We start from the raw sequence: 16,742 nt of genomic DNA, 5'->3' as shown, positions 1-16,742 counted from the left end.
AGTGTTCTGCACTTCTTTGACGAGGCAGTCATTTTACGCGTCGTCGTTTGACAGCTGTCAAATGACGACGCGTAAATTACAGGTCGTCGGCACAGTACGTCGGCAAACCCATTCAGATGAATGGGCAGATGTTTGCCGACGTATTGGAGCCGTATTTTCAGGCGTAAATCGAGGCATAATACGCCTTGTTTACGCCTGAAAATAGGTCGTGTGAACCCAGCCTTAGGGATAAGGAGAAAAAAGTATAGGACTACAAAACGGCGCTGCTAATCCAAATAATTGTGATAACATAAATTTATTGGCAATAATAAAAGCTACGCGTTTCGACGCTGGACAAGCATCTTCCTCAGGCAGTGTGGTTGCAATACAAAGGACATCACAAGATGTCTATGTTGTTTAAACATTACACACCAAAGCACTAATTATTCATCTACTGTGACTTCGGAATCTTTTCCTATTAAAAGTTTTCTCAATTGTGGGAGCAATTATGTAATATATATCTTAGGGTATATTCACACGGAGTGATTTAGGCGTATTTCGGGGTGTTTACGCCTTGAAAAACACCTGAAAAAACGGAAGCAGAACGCCTCCAAACATTCTGTTCCGATGGGGCGTTTTTTTACGCCTCGATTTCCAAAAACAGCACGTAAAAAGACACCCGCGAAAAAGAAGTACATGTCACTTCTTGGGACATTTTTGGAGCCGTTTTTCTTTGATACTACAGACAAAACAGTTTTTTATTTTGTGTGTGCACATACCCTTACAGTGTTCATGCAGCTTACAATATGTAGGACGTACCACACAATCACTTCGGACTAGAATAAACACCAATCAAATTTGCACAAGGGTTTTCCCTACATTGTCTATATAAACATAACTGCAAATTTGACAATATTAGGGTCACTCCTATCTCAGTAGATGCTTCAAACAGATTTATAAAATTTAAACAAAGGGAAATCTATTGGATCTATAAGCTCTCTAGCTTACATCCTAAGGGTATGTTCACACGCTTAACCAAAAACGTCTGAAAATACGGAGCTGTTTTCAAGGGAAAACAGCTGATTTTCAGAAGTTTTTTATGCCACTCGCGTTTTTCGCCCCGTTTTTTACGGTCGTTTTTGGAGCTGTTTTCAATAGAGCCTTTGAAAAATGGGTCCAAAAACTTTTTTTACGCGCCAGTTTTGAAACGCAGTTTTTCCCATTGAAATCAATGGTCAGATGTTTGGAGGCATTCTGCTTCAGATTTTTCAGCCGTTTTTCGGGACGTTTACGGCCCGAAAAACATCTGAAAACACTCCGTGTGAACATACCCTTATTCACACGAACGTGTCCATTTTAACGCAGCATTTTTCCTGCGTTGCAGTTCCATGCGGCATCAGTGTATGGTGCTTGTCAGCGGTTTTTACGCGCGTATGTCATGCGTTTTTTACGTCAGCAAAATAAACTGAAGGAGGTGGTTTTCTTTTTCTTATCATTTCTTTAGCAACAGTTGCGTGAATCACGCACAGCACACAGATGTGAGTCCATGTGCTGTCTGTGATTTTCACGCGCCCATTGACTTCAATGGGTGCGTGATGCGCAAAAAACGCACAAGTATAGGACATGCAGTGAGTTTCACGCAGCGGACACACGCTGTGAAAAACACTGAATGTCTTAATGGCCCCATTGACTTGCATAGGTCCGCGCGACGCGCGTGATTTTCACGCACGTAACACGGACGTGAAATGCGCTTGTGTGAATAAGGCCTAAGGAAACCACGTCAGAAAACGCGCCAAAAATGCCTTCCATTGATTTCAATGTGAGACGGAGGCGTTTTTTTCCCGCGAGAAAAAGAAGGGACATGCCCTATCTTCGGGCATTTACGTCTCTGAATTTTGAGGCAGATTTTCTGCCTGCAAAAAACTCTGTGTGAACCCAGCCTAATGGTCTGAACTATATTGCTGAGGCTTCCTTAGAGTAATTATGCCACAATTATATATTTTTCTTTTAATAATTGCCCTATGATTATGCTACTTATATATATTTATATAGTTATATATATTTATTTATACTTTTTTACTTTGTAAAAACTTATTCCATTATTTGTATGGGTATAGGTTACACTAAGGGCTTATTCAGACGAACGGGATATACGTCCGTGCAACGCGTGCCGCACGGACCTACATTAGTCTATGGGGCCCTGCAGACAGTTGTGTGATTTTTACGCAGCGTGAGTCCGCTGCGAAAAACTCACGACATGTCCGTTCTTTGTGCGTATTTCGCGCGTCACGCACCCATTGAAGTCAATGGGTGCGTGAAAATCACGCGCCCCACACGGAAGCACTTCCGTGGGACGAGCGTGATTCGCGCAACAGCTGTCAAACTATGAATGTCCATAAATGGACCGAGACGTGAGGGGCTTCTCATGGAATGGATTCCCCGGTAACATCGTCGGCAACGCTGTGGACGTGGATTCCGATTCAGGAGTTGCCCCTGATGTCACTGTCCATACATCAAGCGCTACGAGCAGGAGCGGCATCCCCCGGCCACAGGGGGATTTCGCTCCTTCAGGGAGCTACAGTGGCTCTATGTACAGGAAGGGGGGCACTATGTACAGAAAGGGGGTGTGCTATCTACAAGGGGGTGTGTGGCACTACCTACAGGGGGCTGTGTGGCACTACCTACAGGGGGCATCTGTGAGTGGGGGATAGTCTTCAAGTGGTTTCCACCTCTGACCTCCAATTGAATTTAATAGGAGGCAGAAAATACTTGCGGCGCTCGTTTGGAGTACTTTTTTGCCTGTGTCTTTTGCAATAGCTTCAACGGCTAAAAACCCCCCGCAAAAAACGTCAAATAATGTCAATTCAAATTTCCCACGAGCGGAAAAAATGCTAGCGGGAAAAAGCGTCATGCCCTATCTTCAGGCGTTTCCGTCACTGACCACTTTTGGCAGAGAAAGTGGTTTTCGCTGCGTTTTCTGCCCTCAATGGCCGCAGCCAAAAAAAAAAACGTGGCAAAGAGAGTGCAGGCTCATTAAAATTCTGCCTCAAAATTCGGATTTTTCTGCCTGCATAAAACTCCTTGTGAACATACCCTTATAATGGTTTTGCTTTTTTAGTTATTAGTGTTACTAATAATTTTTTTGTGTGTTTTTTACAGGATCGGTCATTGGACTACGTCAGATTTGAGGACTACTTCGATGACAGCGTTTTTTATTTTCAATAAATTGGTTAACGAGGGTTGTGTGTGTGGGGGGGGGTTATTTCAATAAAATATTTTTTCTGTGTGTCTGTTTTTTTTAAAACTTTATTACTACTGCCTTAGTAATAGCTGCTGTCTGATAGACAGCGTCCATTACTAAGCCGGGGCTTACTGTTAGCCGGTGAAGAGGCGAACACTAACCACCTATTATTACCCTGGTACCCACCGCCACCAGGTGGTATTATTAGGCTGGGAAAACCCTAAAACAGTGGGCCTTCCCAACCTGGTAATGGTAAGCTGTGGCTGCTTTATTGTATCTGGCTGGTTATGAAAAGTGGGGGTGGACCCTATGTTGTTTTTAAAAAACAAATAAAAATAATTGAAAAGAACATGGGGTCCCCCCATTTTTCATAAGATGCAACATAGCAGCAGCAGGCTAGCATTACCAGGGTGGGAAGTCCCATTGTTTTTGTGCTTTCCCAGCCTAATAATACCAGCCTGCGGCCACCCCACTGACCGGTCATCACTTTGGATGGTCGGGTACTGGGTTGTTCCCAGCACCCCTGGTGGCGGTGGGTACCGGGATAATAATGGAGGGCTAACACTAAGCCCCGCCTTAGCAATGGACGCGGTCTATATGACAGCCACCATTACTAAGGCAGTAGAAAAGAAGATAAAAAAAGAAAAGACACCAACACAGAAAAAATATTTAATTGAAATAAAATCCCCCACAATACTCGTTAAATATTATATTGAAAATAAAAACGCTGTCATCGAAGTAGTCCTCGAATCTGAAGTAGTCCAATGACCGAACCTGTAAAAAAACATAAAAAAACCCCAACCATTAGTAACACTAAGGGTATGTTCACATGGCCTATATTCGGCCGTTTTTCGGGCCGTAAATGCCCGAAAAATCGGAAGCAGAACGCCTCCAAACATCTGCCCATTGATTTCAATGGTAAAACGGCGTTCTGTTCCGACGGAGCGTTTTTCGCTGCGTTGTTTTTACGTGTAAAAAAACAGCCGCGAAAAAGAAGTGCAGGACACTTCTTGGGACGTTTTTGGAGCCGTTTTGTATGGACTCTATTGAAAAAAGCTCCAAAACCGGGCGCGAAAAACGCACTGAAAATCGCGAAGGGCACAAAAAACGTCTGAAAATCAGGAGCGGTTTTCCCTTGAAAACAGCTCTGTATTTTGAGACGTTTTTGACTCTGTGTGTGAACATACCCTAATAACTAAAAAAAGCAAAACCATTATCATACTTACCTTCCTGGGTCTGTGACAGTAAACTAAGCAGCGACAGCTCTAAGCTGTCTATTGGTTAGTTTACATCACGTGATCCAAGGTTACGTCAGTTCATTGGCCTACTTTTAAAAGTAGGATAATGTACTGATGTAACCGGCGGGGCGTAATTTGCTCCAGTCAGGAAGGAAGTATATAAAAAAAAAAAAACTAAAAAAACCCAAAACTGACCTAATCAGTAATAGGGGAAATGGGCTCCAGTGTTCATGTACGGGGCAGGGGAGGGAATGTTAACAGGGTAGCACTGAGCATTTCTTTTAGGGTCAGTTCACACGTTGCGTAACTTCAGATTTTCCGCAATGGATTTCACTGCGAAAAATCTACAGCATAAGGCCGGATTCACATGAGCGTGTGCAAAAGGTACTTAACAGCTCCGTGTGTCAGCCCCGTATGATGCGCGGCTGCGTGATTTTCGCGCAGCCGGCATCATTATGACACTCCGTTTGGATGTTTGTAAACAGAAAAGCACGTGGTGCTTTTCTGTTTACATTCATAGTTTGACAGCTGTTGCGCGAATCACGCTCGTCCCACGGAAGTGCTTCCGTGTGGCATGCGTCATTTTCACGCACCCATTGACTTCAATGGGTGCGTGATGCGCGAAATACGCACAAAGAACGGACATGTCGTGAGTTTTTCGCAGCGGACAAACGCTGCGTAAAAATCACGCAACTGTCTGTACGGCCCCATAGAGCAATATAGGTCCATGCGAAGCGCGTGAAAATCACGCGCGTTGCACGGACGTATATCCCGTTCGTCTGAATAAGCCCTTACACAGTAGCAGCAGAGTGGATGAGATTTGAACAAATCTCATCCACATGCTGCATAAAAAACCCACTGAAAAAACGTTCATAAATGTACCTGCAGTGCGTTTTTTATTCCACAAGCATGTCAATTTATGCTGTGAGATCGCTGGTTTTCTGTTGCAGGTTTTCCCCATTGAATTCATTGGGGAGATAAAACCTGCAACAATTGCATGTTGCGATTTTTGCGGCGGAAAAGCTGCTTTATCAGGGGCATCAGCACTAAAAGTGCCTAGGGCAGCACCAACTCCAAATACGGCCCTGAATGCGCTGCCTGTTATTTTAGCATAACACTCCTTTTTGTGTTTGATGGCAAAGTATCAGGAAAAACTGCATATTTTTACATTTGTGATAAGCTTTAAACAGGAAGTTACCAGAAAAATGTCAATTCCTGACGGTCACAAAGCAGTCCATTCATGTATCCTCTTTAGCTCTATATTTATTATATTTGCTTTACGATTCTCTCTAGTCATTAGCTTGTCCTAGTACCACGCTACAGAACTATGAAGTATAAGCTTGAACGCCTGGCTCCACGCTTACAAAGTCTATGACAATATAGTGTTTAATGACTCAGTATTTTCTTAAGTCATCCGTTTCTGCCAAAGATAAGCCACAGCGCATATTCTATGTTTGCTTTATACACGGAAATGCCAGAGCAACATTTTATAGCAGGGTTTACATGCCCATGATGAATATGTTCATATAGTAAACTGATTCAATATTTATGAGACTGCAGTCTGTCGGGTCACTGATATCATTACTTAGGTATACGGCACTTTATATTGTTTTACATATAATGGCAATTTTGCTGTCCTAAATTCTCTACTTCCATAATTTACTAATGACCCTTATACAATGAATTTTGACTTCTCTGTTCACAGTCTAGTAAAAAGATAGTAAATACTGAGATCTTTACTATATAATTGCAAATTGAACTAACACATAATAAAGACAGACTTGTAGCAGTTGCTGATAGAACAATGGATAACTAATCCCAATGGCTGCTGTATATCCAGGGCATTTCTATGTTGCAAAACGACCGTTTGCATTGAAGTGCTGATGGGTACAAGTAAAATATGCAAATGTTTAGCATAGGCCATTATGACATACAAATCCTCAAACTGAATCCAGTGTTTAAGCAGCCAAAATGTTATTTAAAGAGGCTCTGTCACCAGATTTTGCAACCCCTATCTGCTATTGCAGCAGATAGGCGCTGCAATGTAAATTACAGTAACGTTTTTATTTTTACGAGCATTTTTGGCCAAGTTATGACCATTGTTGTATTTATGCAAATGAGGCTTGCAAAAGTACAACTGGGCGTGTTGAAAAGTAAAAGTACAACTGGGCGTGTATTATGTGCGTACATCGGGGCGTTTTTACTACTTTTACTAGCTGGGCGTTCTGACGAGAAGTATCATCCACGCTGTGACGTCACTTCCCCAGGTCCTGCATCGTGTCAGACGAGCGAGGACACATCGGCACCAGAGGCTTCAGTTGATTCTGCAGCAGCATCAGCGTTTGCAGGTAAGTCGACGTAGCTACTTACCTGCAAACGCTGATGCTGCTGCAGAATCAACTGTAGCCTCTGGTGCCGATGTGTCCTCGCTCGTCTGACACGATGCAGGACCTGTGAGTGACGTCACAGCGTGATCTGGCAGAAGCTGGGCGTTGTGAAGAGAAGTGGATGATACTTCTCATCAGAACGCCCAGCTAGTAAAAGTATTAAAAACGCCCCGATGTACGCACATAATACACGCCCACTTGGACTTTTACTTTTAAACACACCCACTTGGAATTTTGCAAGCCTCATTTGCATAACTACAAAAATGGTCATAACTTGGCCAAAAATGCTCGTTTTTTAAAAATAAAAACGTTACTGTAATCTACATTGCAGCGCCTATCTGCTGCAATAGCAGATAGGGGTTGCAAAATCTGGTGACAGAGCCTCTTTAACTTTTTTTTACTTGTCCCACTAGGGCACTTGAGGGCCTGATGCCCCGATCGCTACTCTAATACACTGCACTACATACGTAGTGCAGTGTATTAGCGCTGTCAGTTATTCAATGACAGCAAGCCTATGCGGACACGCCGCAGGCGGGTCCTCATCGGCTCCCGTACAAGGCGGACTCGGACGCCAGTATTTGGCCTCCGATTTCCATAGCAACCCAGCGATTGCGTCGCTCGGTTGAGGTCGGGTTAAAACCCATCAGATGCTGCGCTCTATTGAGCGGGGTTAATCAGCCGGATCGGAGAATCGCTCCGGTCCTGGTAGTTACAGAAGGTGCCAGCTGTATAATACAGCTGTCACCCCGCGGAGATGGTGCCGGTTCTGCTTTTGAGCCCGCACCATCACTGCGACGTAACTGTACTGCGGTTTGCGGGAACACCTTCCCGACAGCGCCGTATATATACGGCGGATGTCGGGAAGGGGTTAATATCTTGTTAGGGAATTGTTCTCAATGTAATTTACTTCTAAACTCGATGTACACGTTATTACGATTACAAGGACCATACCAAACTCAAACAAGTGTTTCCAGTAGAAAGTAATTTATGTATAAATATATATTTATTTCCATTTTAACTTTTCACACGTTCTTCCGTGTCACTCAAAGGAAACTTTCATTTTACTATAATCATTGTATCATGTAAATAAAATACATCTACGTAATTATTCTATTGACTATAAATAACCTTCAATGTACATGTCTGTAAATATAGTCAACACCTCAAAACAATAAATACTTAGGAACACATGAACTAAAAGAAGTTTATTTTTCTCTTGATATTTTTTTTTATTAAATACGTTGTTACTATTGCATCAAACTGTACCAATGATCTTATAATTTTTTATATTAAGTAAAAATAGTTTATTTTCAAAACTCTCCCATTGACCAGCATGGCGAAGAGTGTATGTCAGACCAGGCCACAGACTTCTGCCCTGTTATCTGTCACCTCAGATTCTTCTGGATTCATGATTGGGTTTGATTTCTGGAGCATTTTTGGCCCTGTCATACCAATGATCAAAGCTCCTATTGGTGCCGTTATTAAAATAGCTAGGAAAGCTACCGTAAGCACATCCATGCCATAGTCTTCAAACTGTTTGTTTCCTGTGCTTCTTGCCATATCCAGGGCTACAGAGCCAATGGCAGCCTGAATAAAAACAATAATATACAGTCTTATAAAACTGTGTTTAGCCAGAATGCAAAAGTATTTTGTTCACCGCATACTTGTACAAAAACTAAACTGGTTTAAAGGTGTTCTACAGGACATATACAAATTAACTTTATTAGTGTATAAACTAAAGGAGGTTACATATTTCACTTACATGAACAATAAATTAAGAAAAAAATTTGCAAAAAAACTAAACATAAATTTTCTTTATAGTCCTTGTATGGGAGGGTTAGCCAAAACGTCATGCTTGAACACAGCCCACAACCCATTACTATAGACATAGTGGAAGACCAAGCAAAGTAAATACCACACAAGTCTTCGAAGATTGAGGCTGTAAACCTCTGTGTAGCGCAGTGTCTTCTCACGATGTTCTCCAGCCCCTCAACTTGTCCTAATCTTTTTCCGTACCTTTTTTACTGATCCTTTTTTTTTACATTTATTTTCTTTATTACTATTACGCTTTAAGGTAGGGCTGTAACTTTTTTTTTTTTTACATAGGTGATCATTTTATTTATCTGACAGCAGTGTATACACAGGAGATTTAGGTCCATAGTAAAAAAAAAAAAATCTCACTTGTTTGCTATTGTTGCTGCGCCTGTGGAGATACAGGGGCTACCTTTACGATACATACCCCATGATTACAAGCTATTTTATTATAAAATATTCAATAATAGAACAAACGGCACTCACCGCTATATGCAAATATTTTCTTTATTCAGCGTATATGGTTAGTACGACGTGGAAAAAGCCTATGGCTGTTTCTAGTGATCCCACGCTTTGTTAATGCCCTAGCGTTACTTCCTTCACCACCAATTTTATATGCAATATACAGTACTGTGCAAAAGTTTTAGGCAGTTGTGGAAAAATGCTGCAAAGTAAGAACACTTTCAAAAATAGTTTTTTTTTTTTTAACAAAATACGAAGTGAATGCAGATAAATAAAATCAATATTTGGTAAACCTTTACCTGCAAAACAGCATCAATTCTTCTAGGTACACTTGCAAAAAGTCATGGATTTTGTAGGATTATAGTCCGGTGTATTATTAACCAATTGTACCAAACCGATGATAATGATCATCATTTTCATATGTAGGTTGAAACACTGTAATTAACTGTAACAGAAACAGCTGTGTAGGAGGCTTAAAACTGGGTGAGGAACAGCCAAACGCTGCTACAAAGGTGAGATGGTAGAAAATCGTTTCACAGGTCTATGGTTATACTGCATCAGCGAGGTCTTTTTCAGGCAAAGATTTCAAAGCAGACTGGGGTTTCAAGATGTGGTGTTCAAGCGCTTTTGAAGCATCACAAAGAAACGGGCAACGTTGAGAACCGTAGACTCTGTGGTCGGCCAAGGAAACTTAGTGCAGATCAAAGACACATCATGCTTCCCTTCGAAATTGGAAGATGTACAGCAGTGCCACCAGCTCAGAACTGGCAGAAACCAGTGGGACCCAGGTACACCCATCTATTGTTTGGAGAAGTCTGGCCAGATGTGGTCTTCATGGAAGAAATGTGGCCAAAAAGTCATACTTTCGACGTGGAAACAAAGTGTAATGACAGGGTAGGGAGACAGACAGGTGAGCCCTAATCTACCCGCCACTCAGTCCCTGCCTACTTGCAACGACCCGTCCTAAGCGACGGGGTACAACTGGGCGACGGTCCCTACGCTCAGTATGTGCAAGACAGACAAACAGACAAGGGTACACAGAAGCTAGGGAAACGGGGCAGCTGCCCACGGGAACACCGTGAGCAACAAGAGTAGTGAACGAGCCGAGTCAAACCAGGAGAGAACGAAGTACAAAACGCTGAGCAGGAGAGTGGTCAGAAAGCCAAGGTCAATAACAAGCAGAGGATGAGTAGTACAAGCAGCAGCAGCAAGCCAGGAAACAAGCATAGAAGAATCACAGGCAAAGGAGGAACAGGAAAGGCAGGTATAAATAGACAGTGGGCGGGAACTAGCTCCGTCTGGCCAGGCTGTGATAGGCTCTCCCACTCCTAAGCCTGCCATCCTGAGTGGTGGAAGATGGAGTCAGTCTCACAGACATAGGAGCAGGTGCAGACTGATTGCCCACGGGGGTCGACACAGAAGCTGTGTCTGGCAAATACTTTACAGTACCCCCCCTTTTATGAGGGGCCACCGGACCCTTACTAGGTGGACCTGGTTTATTGGGGAAACGAAGGTGGAACCTCCTGAGCAATACCCCAGCGTGAACATCCCGGGCGGGTACCCAAGTCCTCTCCTCAGGCCCGTATCCTCTCCAATGGACCAGGTACTGGAGGGAGCCTTGGACCATCCTGCTGTCCACAATCTTGGCCACCTCGAATTCTACCCCCTCAGGGGTGAGAACAGGGACCGGAGGTTTCCTCGAGGGAGCCAAGGACGGGGAACAGCGTTTAAGGAGGGAGGCATGAAAGACGTCGTGCACTCGAAAAGACGGGGGCAAGTCCAGTCGGAAGGAGACAGGGTTAAGGACTTCAATGACCTTGTACGGCCCTATAAACCGGGGAGCAAACTTCTTGGACGCGACTTTAAGGCGCAAATTTTTAGAAGATAGCCACACCAGATCCCCGACCACAAACAAGGGGTTAGCAGAACGTCTTCTATCTGCCTGAGTCTTTTGTATGCTCTGGGACGCCTCTAGATTCTTCTGAACCTGGGCCCAGACTGTGCACAGTTCCTGATGAACGACATCTACCTCGGGATTGTTGGAACTACCAGGTGAAACGGAGGAGAACCGTGGATTAAACCCAAAATTACAGAAAAAGGGGGAGACCCGTGACGAGTTACTGACCCGGTTATTAAGGGAAAATTCGGCGAGGGGAATGAATGAGACCCAATCATGTTGACAGTCAGAGATAAAACACCTTAAATATTGTTCTAGAGACAGATTAGTCCTCTCCGTTTGGCCATTAGTTTCAGGATGGAAAGCTGAGGAGAAGGACAGATCAATCTCCAACTTTTTACAGAAGGCTCTCCAAAACAATGAAACAAATTGTACCCCTCTGTCAGAAACAATATTGACAGGAACCCCATGGAGACGCAGGATGTGTTTGACAAACAAGGTAGCTAACGTCTTAGCATTGGGTAGTTTCTTGAGGGGCACAAAGTGGCACATCTTACTGAAGCGGTCTACTACAACCCACACCAACGACTTGCCTTGAGATGGAGGCAAATCGGTGATAAAATCCATGGAGACATGGGTCCAAGGTCTCTGGGGAATGGGCAAAGAACATAGTAAGCCCGCTGGTCGGTACCTGGGAGTCTTGGACCTAGCACAAACCTCACAAGCGGCGACGTAGGCCTTAACGTCTTTAAGCAACCCAGGCCACCAGTAGTTTCTGGCAATGAGGTGCTTGGTACCCAGGATGCCTGGATGGCCAGATAGTGCAGAGTCATGATTTTCCCTAAGTACCCTTAGCCGGAGTTGCAGAGCAACAAACCGCTTGTTCTCAGGAAGGTTCCCGGGAGCTGAACCTTGATCAGCCGCAATTTCGGAGCCTAAATCAGAATCAATAGAGGAAATGATTATACCTGGAGGCAAAATACAAGCAGGATCTTCCTCCGAAGGAGGGCTGGCCATGAAGCTACGCGACAGTGCGTCAGCCTTAATATTTTTAGACCCAGCCCTATAGGTGACCAAAAAGTTGAATCTGGTAAAAAATAACGCCCATCGAGCTTGTCTCGGGTTTAGCCTCCGGGCAGATTCTAAGAAAACCATATTCTTGTGGTCGGTAAGGACCGTTACCTGGTGCCTAGCCCCCTCCAGGAAGTGGCGCCACTCTACAAATGCCCATTTAATGGCTAAGAGTTCGCGGTTGCCAATATCATAGTTACTCTCAGTGGGCAAAAACTTCCTGGAGAAGTAGGCACAGGGACGGAGATGGGTGAGGGACCTGGTAACCTGGGACAAGACAGCACCCACTCCCACCTCGGAGGCGTCAACCTCCACGATGAATGGCTCCATTTGGTTGGGCTGAACCAGCACTGGGGCCGAGATAAAGCACTTCTTAAGGACCTCAAAAGCCTGGACAGCCTCAGGAGGCCAGTGGAGGAGATCAGCACCTTTGCGAGTGAGATCCGTAAGAGGCTTAGCGATGACCGAGAAGTTAGCAATAAATCTCCTGTAATAATTAGCGAATCCCAGGAAGCACTGTAACGCCTTCAGGGAGGCAGGTTGGACCCATTCCGCCACAGCCTGAACCTTGGCGGGGTCCATGCGGAATTCATGAGGAGTGAGGATTTGACCCAAAAATGGTATCTCTTGCACCCTAAACACACATTTTTCGGTCTTAGCAAACAGTTTGTTTTCCCGAAGGACCTGGAGCACCTTCCTGACATGCTCAATGTGGGAGGACCAGTCCTTGGAAAACACAAGTATGTCATCAAGGTACACTACAAGAAATACCCCCAGGTAGTCTCTTAAAATCTCAATTATGAAATTCTTGAAGACCGCGGGAGCATTACACAACCCAAAGGGCATGACGAGGTATTCGAAATGACCTTCGGGCGTGTTAAACACAGTCTTCCACTCATCCCCCTCTTTGATGCAGATAAGGTTATAAGCCCCCCGTAGATCAAACCAGCCTGGACAGCCATTGGGAACCATTGGGCCCCCTGAACCTGATTGAAGAGATCAGGAATCAAAGGAAGGGGGTACTGGTTCCTTACAGTGACCTTATTCAAGTTCCGGTAAGCAATGCACGGCCTAAGACCACCATCCTTCTTCCCTACGAAGAAGAAGCAAGCACCTACCGGAGAAGTAGAGGGGCGAATGTAACCCTTGGCCAGGCATTCCTGGATATACTCTCTCATGGCTTCACGTTCGGGACAAGAGAGATTGAATATCCTACCCTTAGGGAGCTTAGCTCCTGGTACCAAATCGATTGCGCAATCGTATTCTCTATGAGGAGGTAATACTTCGGAGGCATCTTTAGAGAAAACATCAGCGAAGTCCTGAACAAACTCAGGTAGAGTGTTCACCTCCTCAGGGAGAGAAATAGAATTAACAGAAAAACATGACGTCATGCATTCATTACCCCATTTGGTAAGATCCCCAGTATTCCAGTTAAACGTGGGATTATGCAACTGCAACCAGGGAAGGCCTAAAACCAAATCAGACGATAATCCCTGCATCACCAGTACAGAGCACTGCTCCAAATGCATGGAGCCAACAAGGAGTTCAAAAACAGGGGTATGCTGTGTAAAATAACCATTATCAAGAGGAGTGGAGTCGATACCCACTACCGGGACAGGTTTAGGCAAATCAATCAATGGCATAGCTAGAGACATAGCAAATTCCACAGACATAATATTAGCAGAAGACCCTGAATCCACGAAGGCACTGCCGGTAGCAGACCTACCACCAAAAGAGACCTGAAAGGGAAGCAAGATTTTATTAGGTTTTAATCTTTACGGGAAGTACCTGTGCGCCCAAGTGACCTCCCCGATGATCACTTAGGCGCGGAAGTTTTCCGGCTGCTTATTCTTACGCCTAGGACAGTTGTTCACTTGATGCTTGTCATCCCCACAGTAGAAGCAGAGACCTTTCTTCCTGCGGAACTCTCTACGTTGTTTGGGGGACACGGAGGCCCCGAGTTGCATAGGTAGATCCGAGTCTTCTGTGGAAGAACGAAGCAACGGAACCTCGGGAGGCATCATGGGGGAGTCAGAGGAGAAGGCACAAAAACGTTCAAGTCGTCGTTCCCTGAGACGTCGGTCAAGTCGTACCGCTAAAGCCATAACCTGATCTAGGGAGTCAGCAGAGGGATAGCTAACTAGCAGGTCTTTCAGGGCGTTCGACAGACCCAATCTAAATTGGCAACTCAAGGCAGGGTCATTCCACCGAGAAGCTACACACCACTTCTTAAAGTCAGAACAATACTCCTCTACAGGTCTCTTACCCTGACGTAAGGTCACCAGCTGACCCTCGGCAAAGGCAGTCTTGTCAGTCTCGTCATAAATGAGCCCGAGAGCAGAAAATAAAAGATCAACGGAGGAAAGTTCAGGGGCGTCAGGAGCCAAGGAGAAGGCCCATTCTTGGGGCCCGTCCTGGAGCCGGGACATAATTATACCCACCCGCTGGCTCTCAGAACCTGAGGAGTGGGGCTTTAAGCGAAAATAGAGCCTACAACTCTCCCGAAAGGAGAAAAAAGTCTTCCGGTCCCCTGAGAACCGGTCAGGCAACTTGAGGTGGGGTTCAAGAGGTGAGGTGGGGGGCACTACCAGGGAAGCATCACGCAGGTTGTCCCTCTGAGCCAGGGCCTGGACCTGTAGGGAGAGGCCCTGCATCTGCTGAGCCAGGGTCTCAAGGGGGTCCATAGATGTGTCAGGGACCAGGGTAGACTAGGTATATGGGCCTGTGATTATGTAATGACAGGGTAGGGAGACAGACAGGTGAGCCCTAATCTACCCGCCACTCAGTCCCTGCCTACTTGCAACGACCCGTCCTAAGCGACGGGGTACAACTGGGCGACAGTCCCTACGCTCAGTAAGTGCAAGACAGACAAACAGACAAGGGTACACAGAAGCTAGGGAAACGGGGCAGCTGCCCACGGGAACACCGTGAGCAACAAGAGTAGTGAACGAGCCGAGTCAAACCAGGAGAGAACGAAGTACAAAACGCTGTGCAGGAGAGTGGTCAGAAAGCCAAGGTCAATAACAAGCAGAGGATGAGTAGTACAAGCAGCAGCAGCAAGCCAGGAAACAAGCATAGAAGAATCACAGGCAAAGGAGGAACAGGAAAGGCAGCTATAAATAGACAGTGGGCGGGAGCTAGCTCCGTCTGGTCAGGCTGTGATAGGCTCTCCCACTCCTAAGCCTGCCATCCTGAGTGGTGGAAGATGGAGTCAGTCTCACAGACATAGGAGCAGGTGCAGACTGATTGCCCACGGGCGTCGACACAGAAGCTGTGTCTGGCAAATCTTTTACACAAAGCCAGCAATTCAACTTTGCATGAAACCGGGTGTAGAAAAATGGCAGCAGGTGCTCTGGACTGATGAGTCAAAATTGTAAATATTTGCCTCTAACAGGAGGCAGTTTGTTCGCCAAAGGGCTGGAGAGCGGTACAATGATGAATGTCTCCAAGCAACAGTGAAGCATGGTGGACGTTCCTTGCAAGTTTGGGGCTGCATTTCAGCAAATGGGAGTTGGGGATTTGATCAGGATTAATGGTGTCCTCAATGCTGAGAAATACAGGTAGATACTTATTCATCATGCAATACCATCAGGAAAACGTCTGATTGGCTCCAAATTTATTCTGCAGCAGGACAACGACCATAAACATACAGCCAATATCATTAAGAACTATCGTCAGCATAAAGAAGAACAAAGAAGTGATGATATGGCCCACACAGAGCCCTGATCTCAACGTCAGTCAGTCTTTCTGGGATTTGAGGAAACCTACATCCACAGAGCATCTGTGGTTAATTCTCCAAGGTCTTTGGAACAACCTCCCTGCCGAGTTCCTTCAAAAACTGTGTGCAAGTGTACCTAGAAGGACTGGTGATGTTTTGAAGGCAAAGGGTGGTCACACTAAATATTGATTAGATTTAGATTTCTCTTCTGGTCATTCACTTTGCATTTTGTTAATTGATTAAAAAAAAATGTTGACACATCTATTTTTGAAAGCTCTCTTTGCAGCATTTTTCCACAACTCCCTAAAACTTTTGCACAGTACCGTTCATCTAATATAGAAATAATTTCATAGGGCAAAAATGACACATGCAATACCATCAATGGATACATTTTAAAATAATACATAACAAATGTAACATCTTTTTACTCTGCTATACTAAAAAGACTCTCAAATCGTTCCGATCAATCAGACCGAGCGGTCCTAGTGCCTCCGTTCTATTATTTCAGCCTCTCTTTGTAATAACAACTTATGTCTCTCCCCCCCAGAAGGCGGTTGTTTTATCTGGATGATCCCTGCAAATTGCATACACCTCGGATCTGTAGCATGTTCCTCCTGCATATGATGGATTAACCTTGGACATCCCTCACACATGGTTAACGAACGAACGAACGAACGAACGAACGAACGAACGAACGAACGTGTTTGCTGAAACTTTTATACATGGGACGTATAGTTTTCCCAATATATAAATCAACCACATGTGCAGAATAAGAATACTACATTTACAACAAACTGTGTTTTGCAAGTTATGAAATCATTTACCTGAAATGCACAGCCCCCTATATTCAGGTACCTCGTGTGAATCAGATAATTGCCGAATCTACATTGCCCACATCTATAATTGCCTCTCGCATTGATTCTGATAAACAATTTTC

At 44.7% G+C, this 16,742-nt stretch overlaps 1 protein-coding gene across 3 annotated transcripts in view; it reads right to left on the bottom strand.

Annotated features, from left to right (window-relative positions):
- Window positions 1-7,903: 7,903 nt before the first annotated feature.
- Window positions 7,904-16,742, bottom strand: part of LOC142738407 (sodium/hydrogen exchanger 9B2-like) — a 100,078-nt gene continuing 91,239 nt past the window's right edge. Inside the window, exon 12 of one of the 3 annotated variants that reach the window (XM_075849760.1) lies at window positions 7,904-8,432. In XM_075849760.1, the coding sequence (XP_075705875.1) occupies window positions 8,196-8,432 (237 nt within the window). In that variant the 3' untranslated portion in view covers window positions 7,904-8,195. The remainder of the gene's footprint in view (window positions 8,433-16,742) is intronic. The other 2 variants (XM_075849761.1, XM_075849759.1) reach the window with 2 other exon arrangements.

This window comes from Rhinoderma darwinii, chromosome 1, assembly GCF_050947455.1.
Source record: "Rhinoderma darwinii isolate aRhiDar2 chromosome 1, aRhiDar2.hap1, whole genome shotgun sequence".
Classification (NCBI taxonomy): domain Eukaryota; kingdom Metazoa; phylum Chordata; class Amphibia; order Anura; family Rhinodermatidae; genus Rhinoderma; species Rhinoderma darwinii.
The sequence above is the reverse complement of the archived record's forward strand: the minus strand, read 5'-3'. Positions and strand labels throughout refer to the sequence as shown.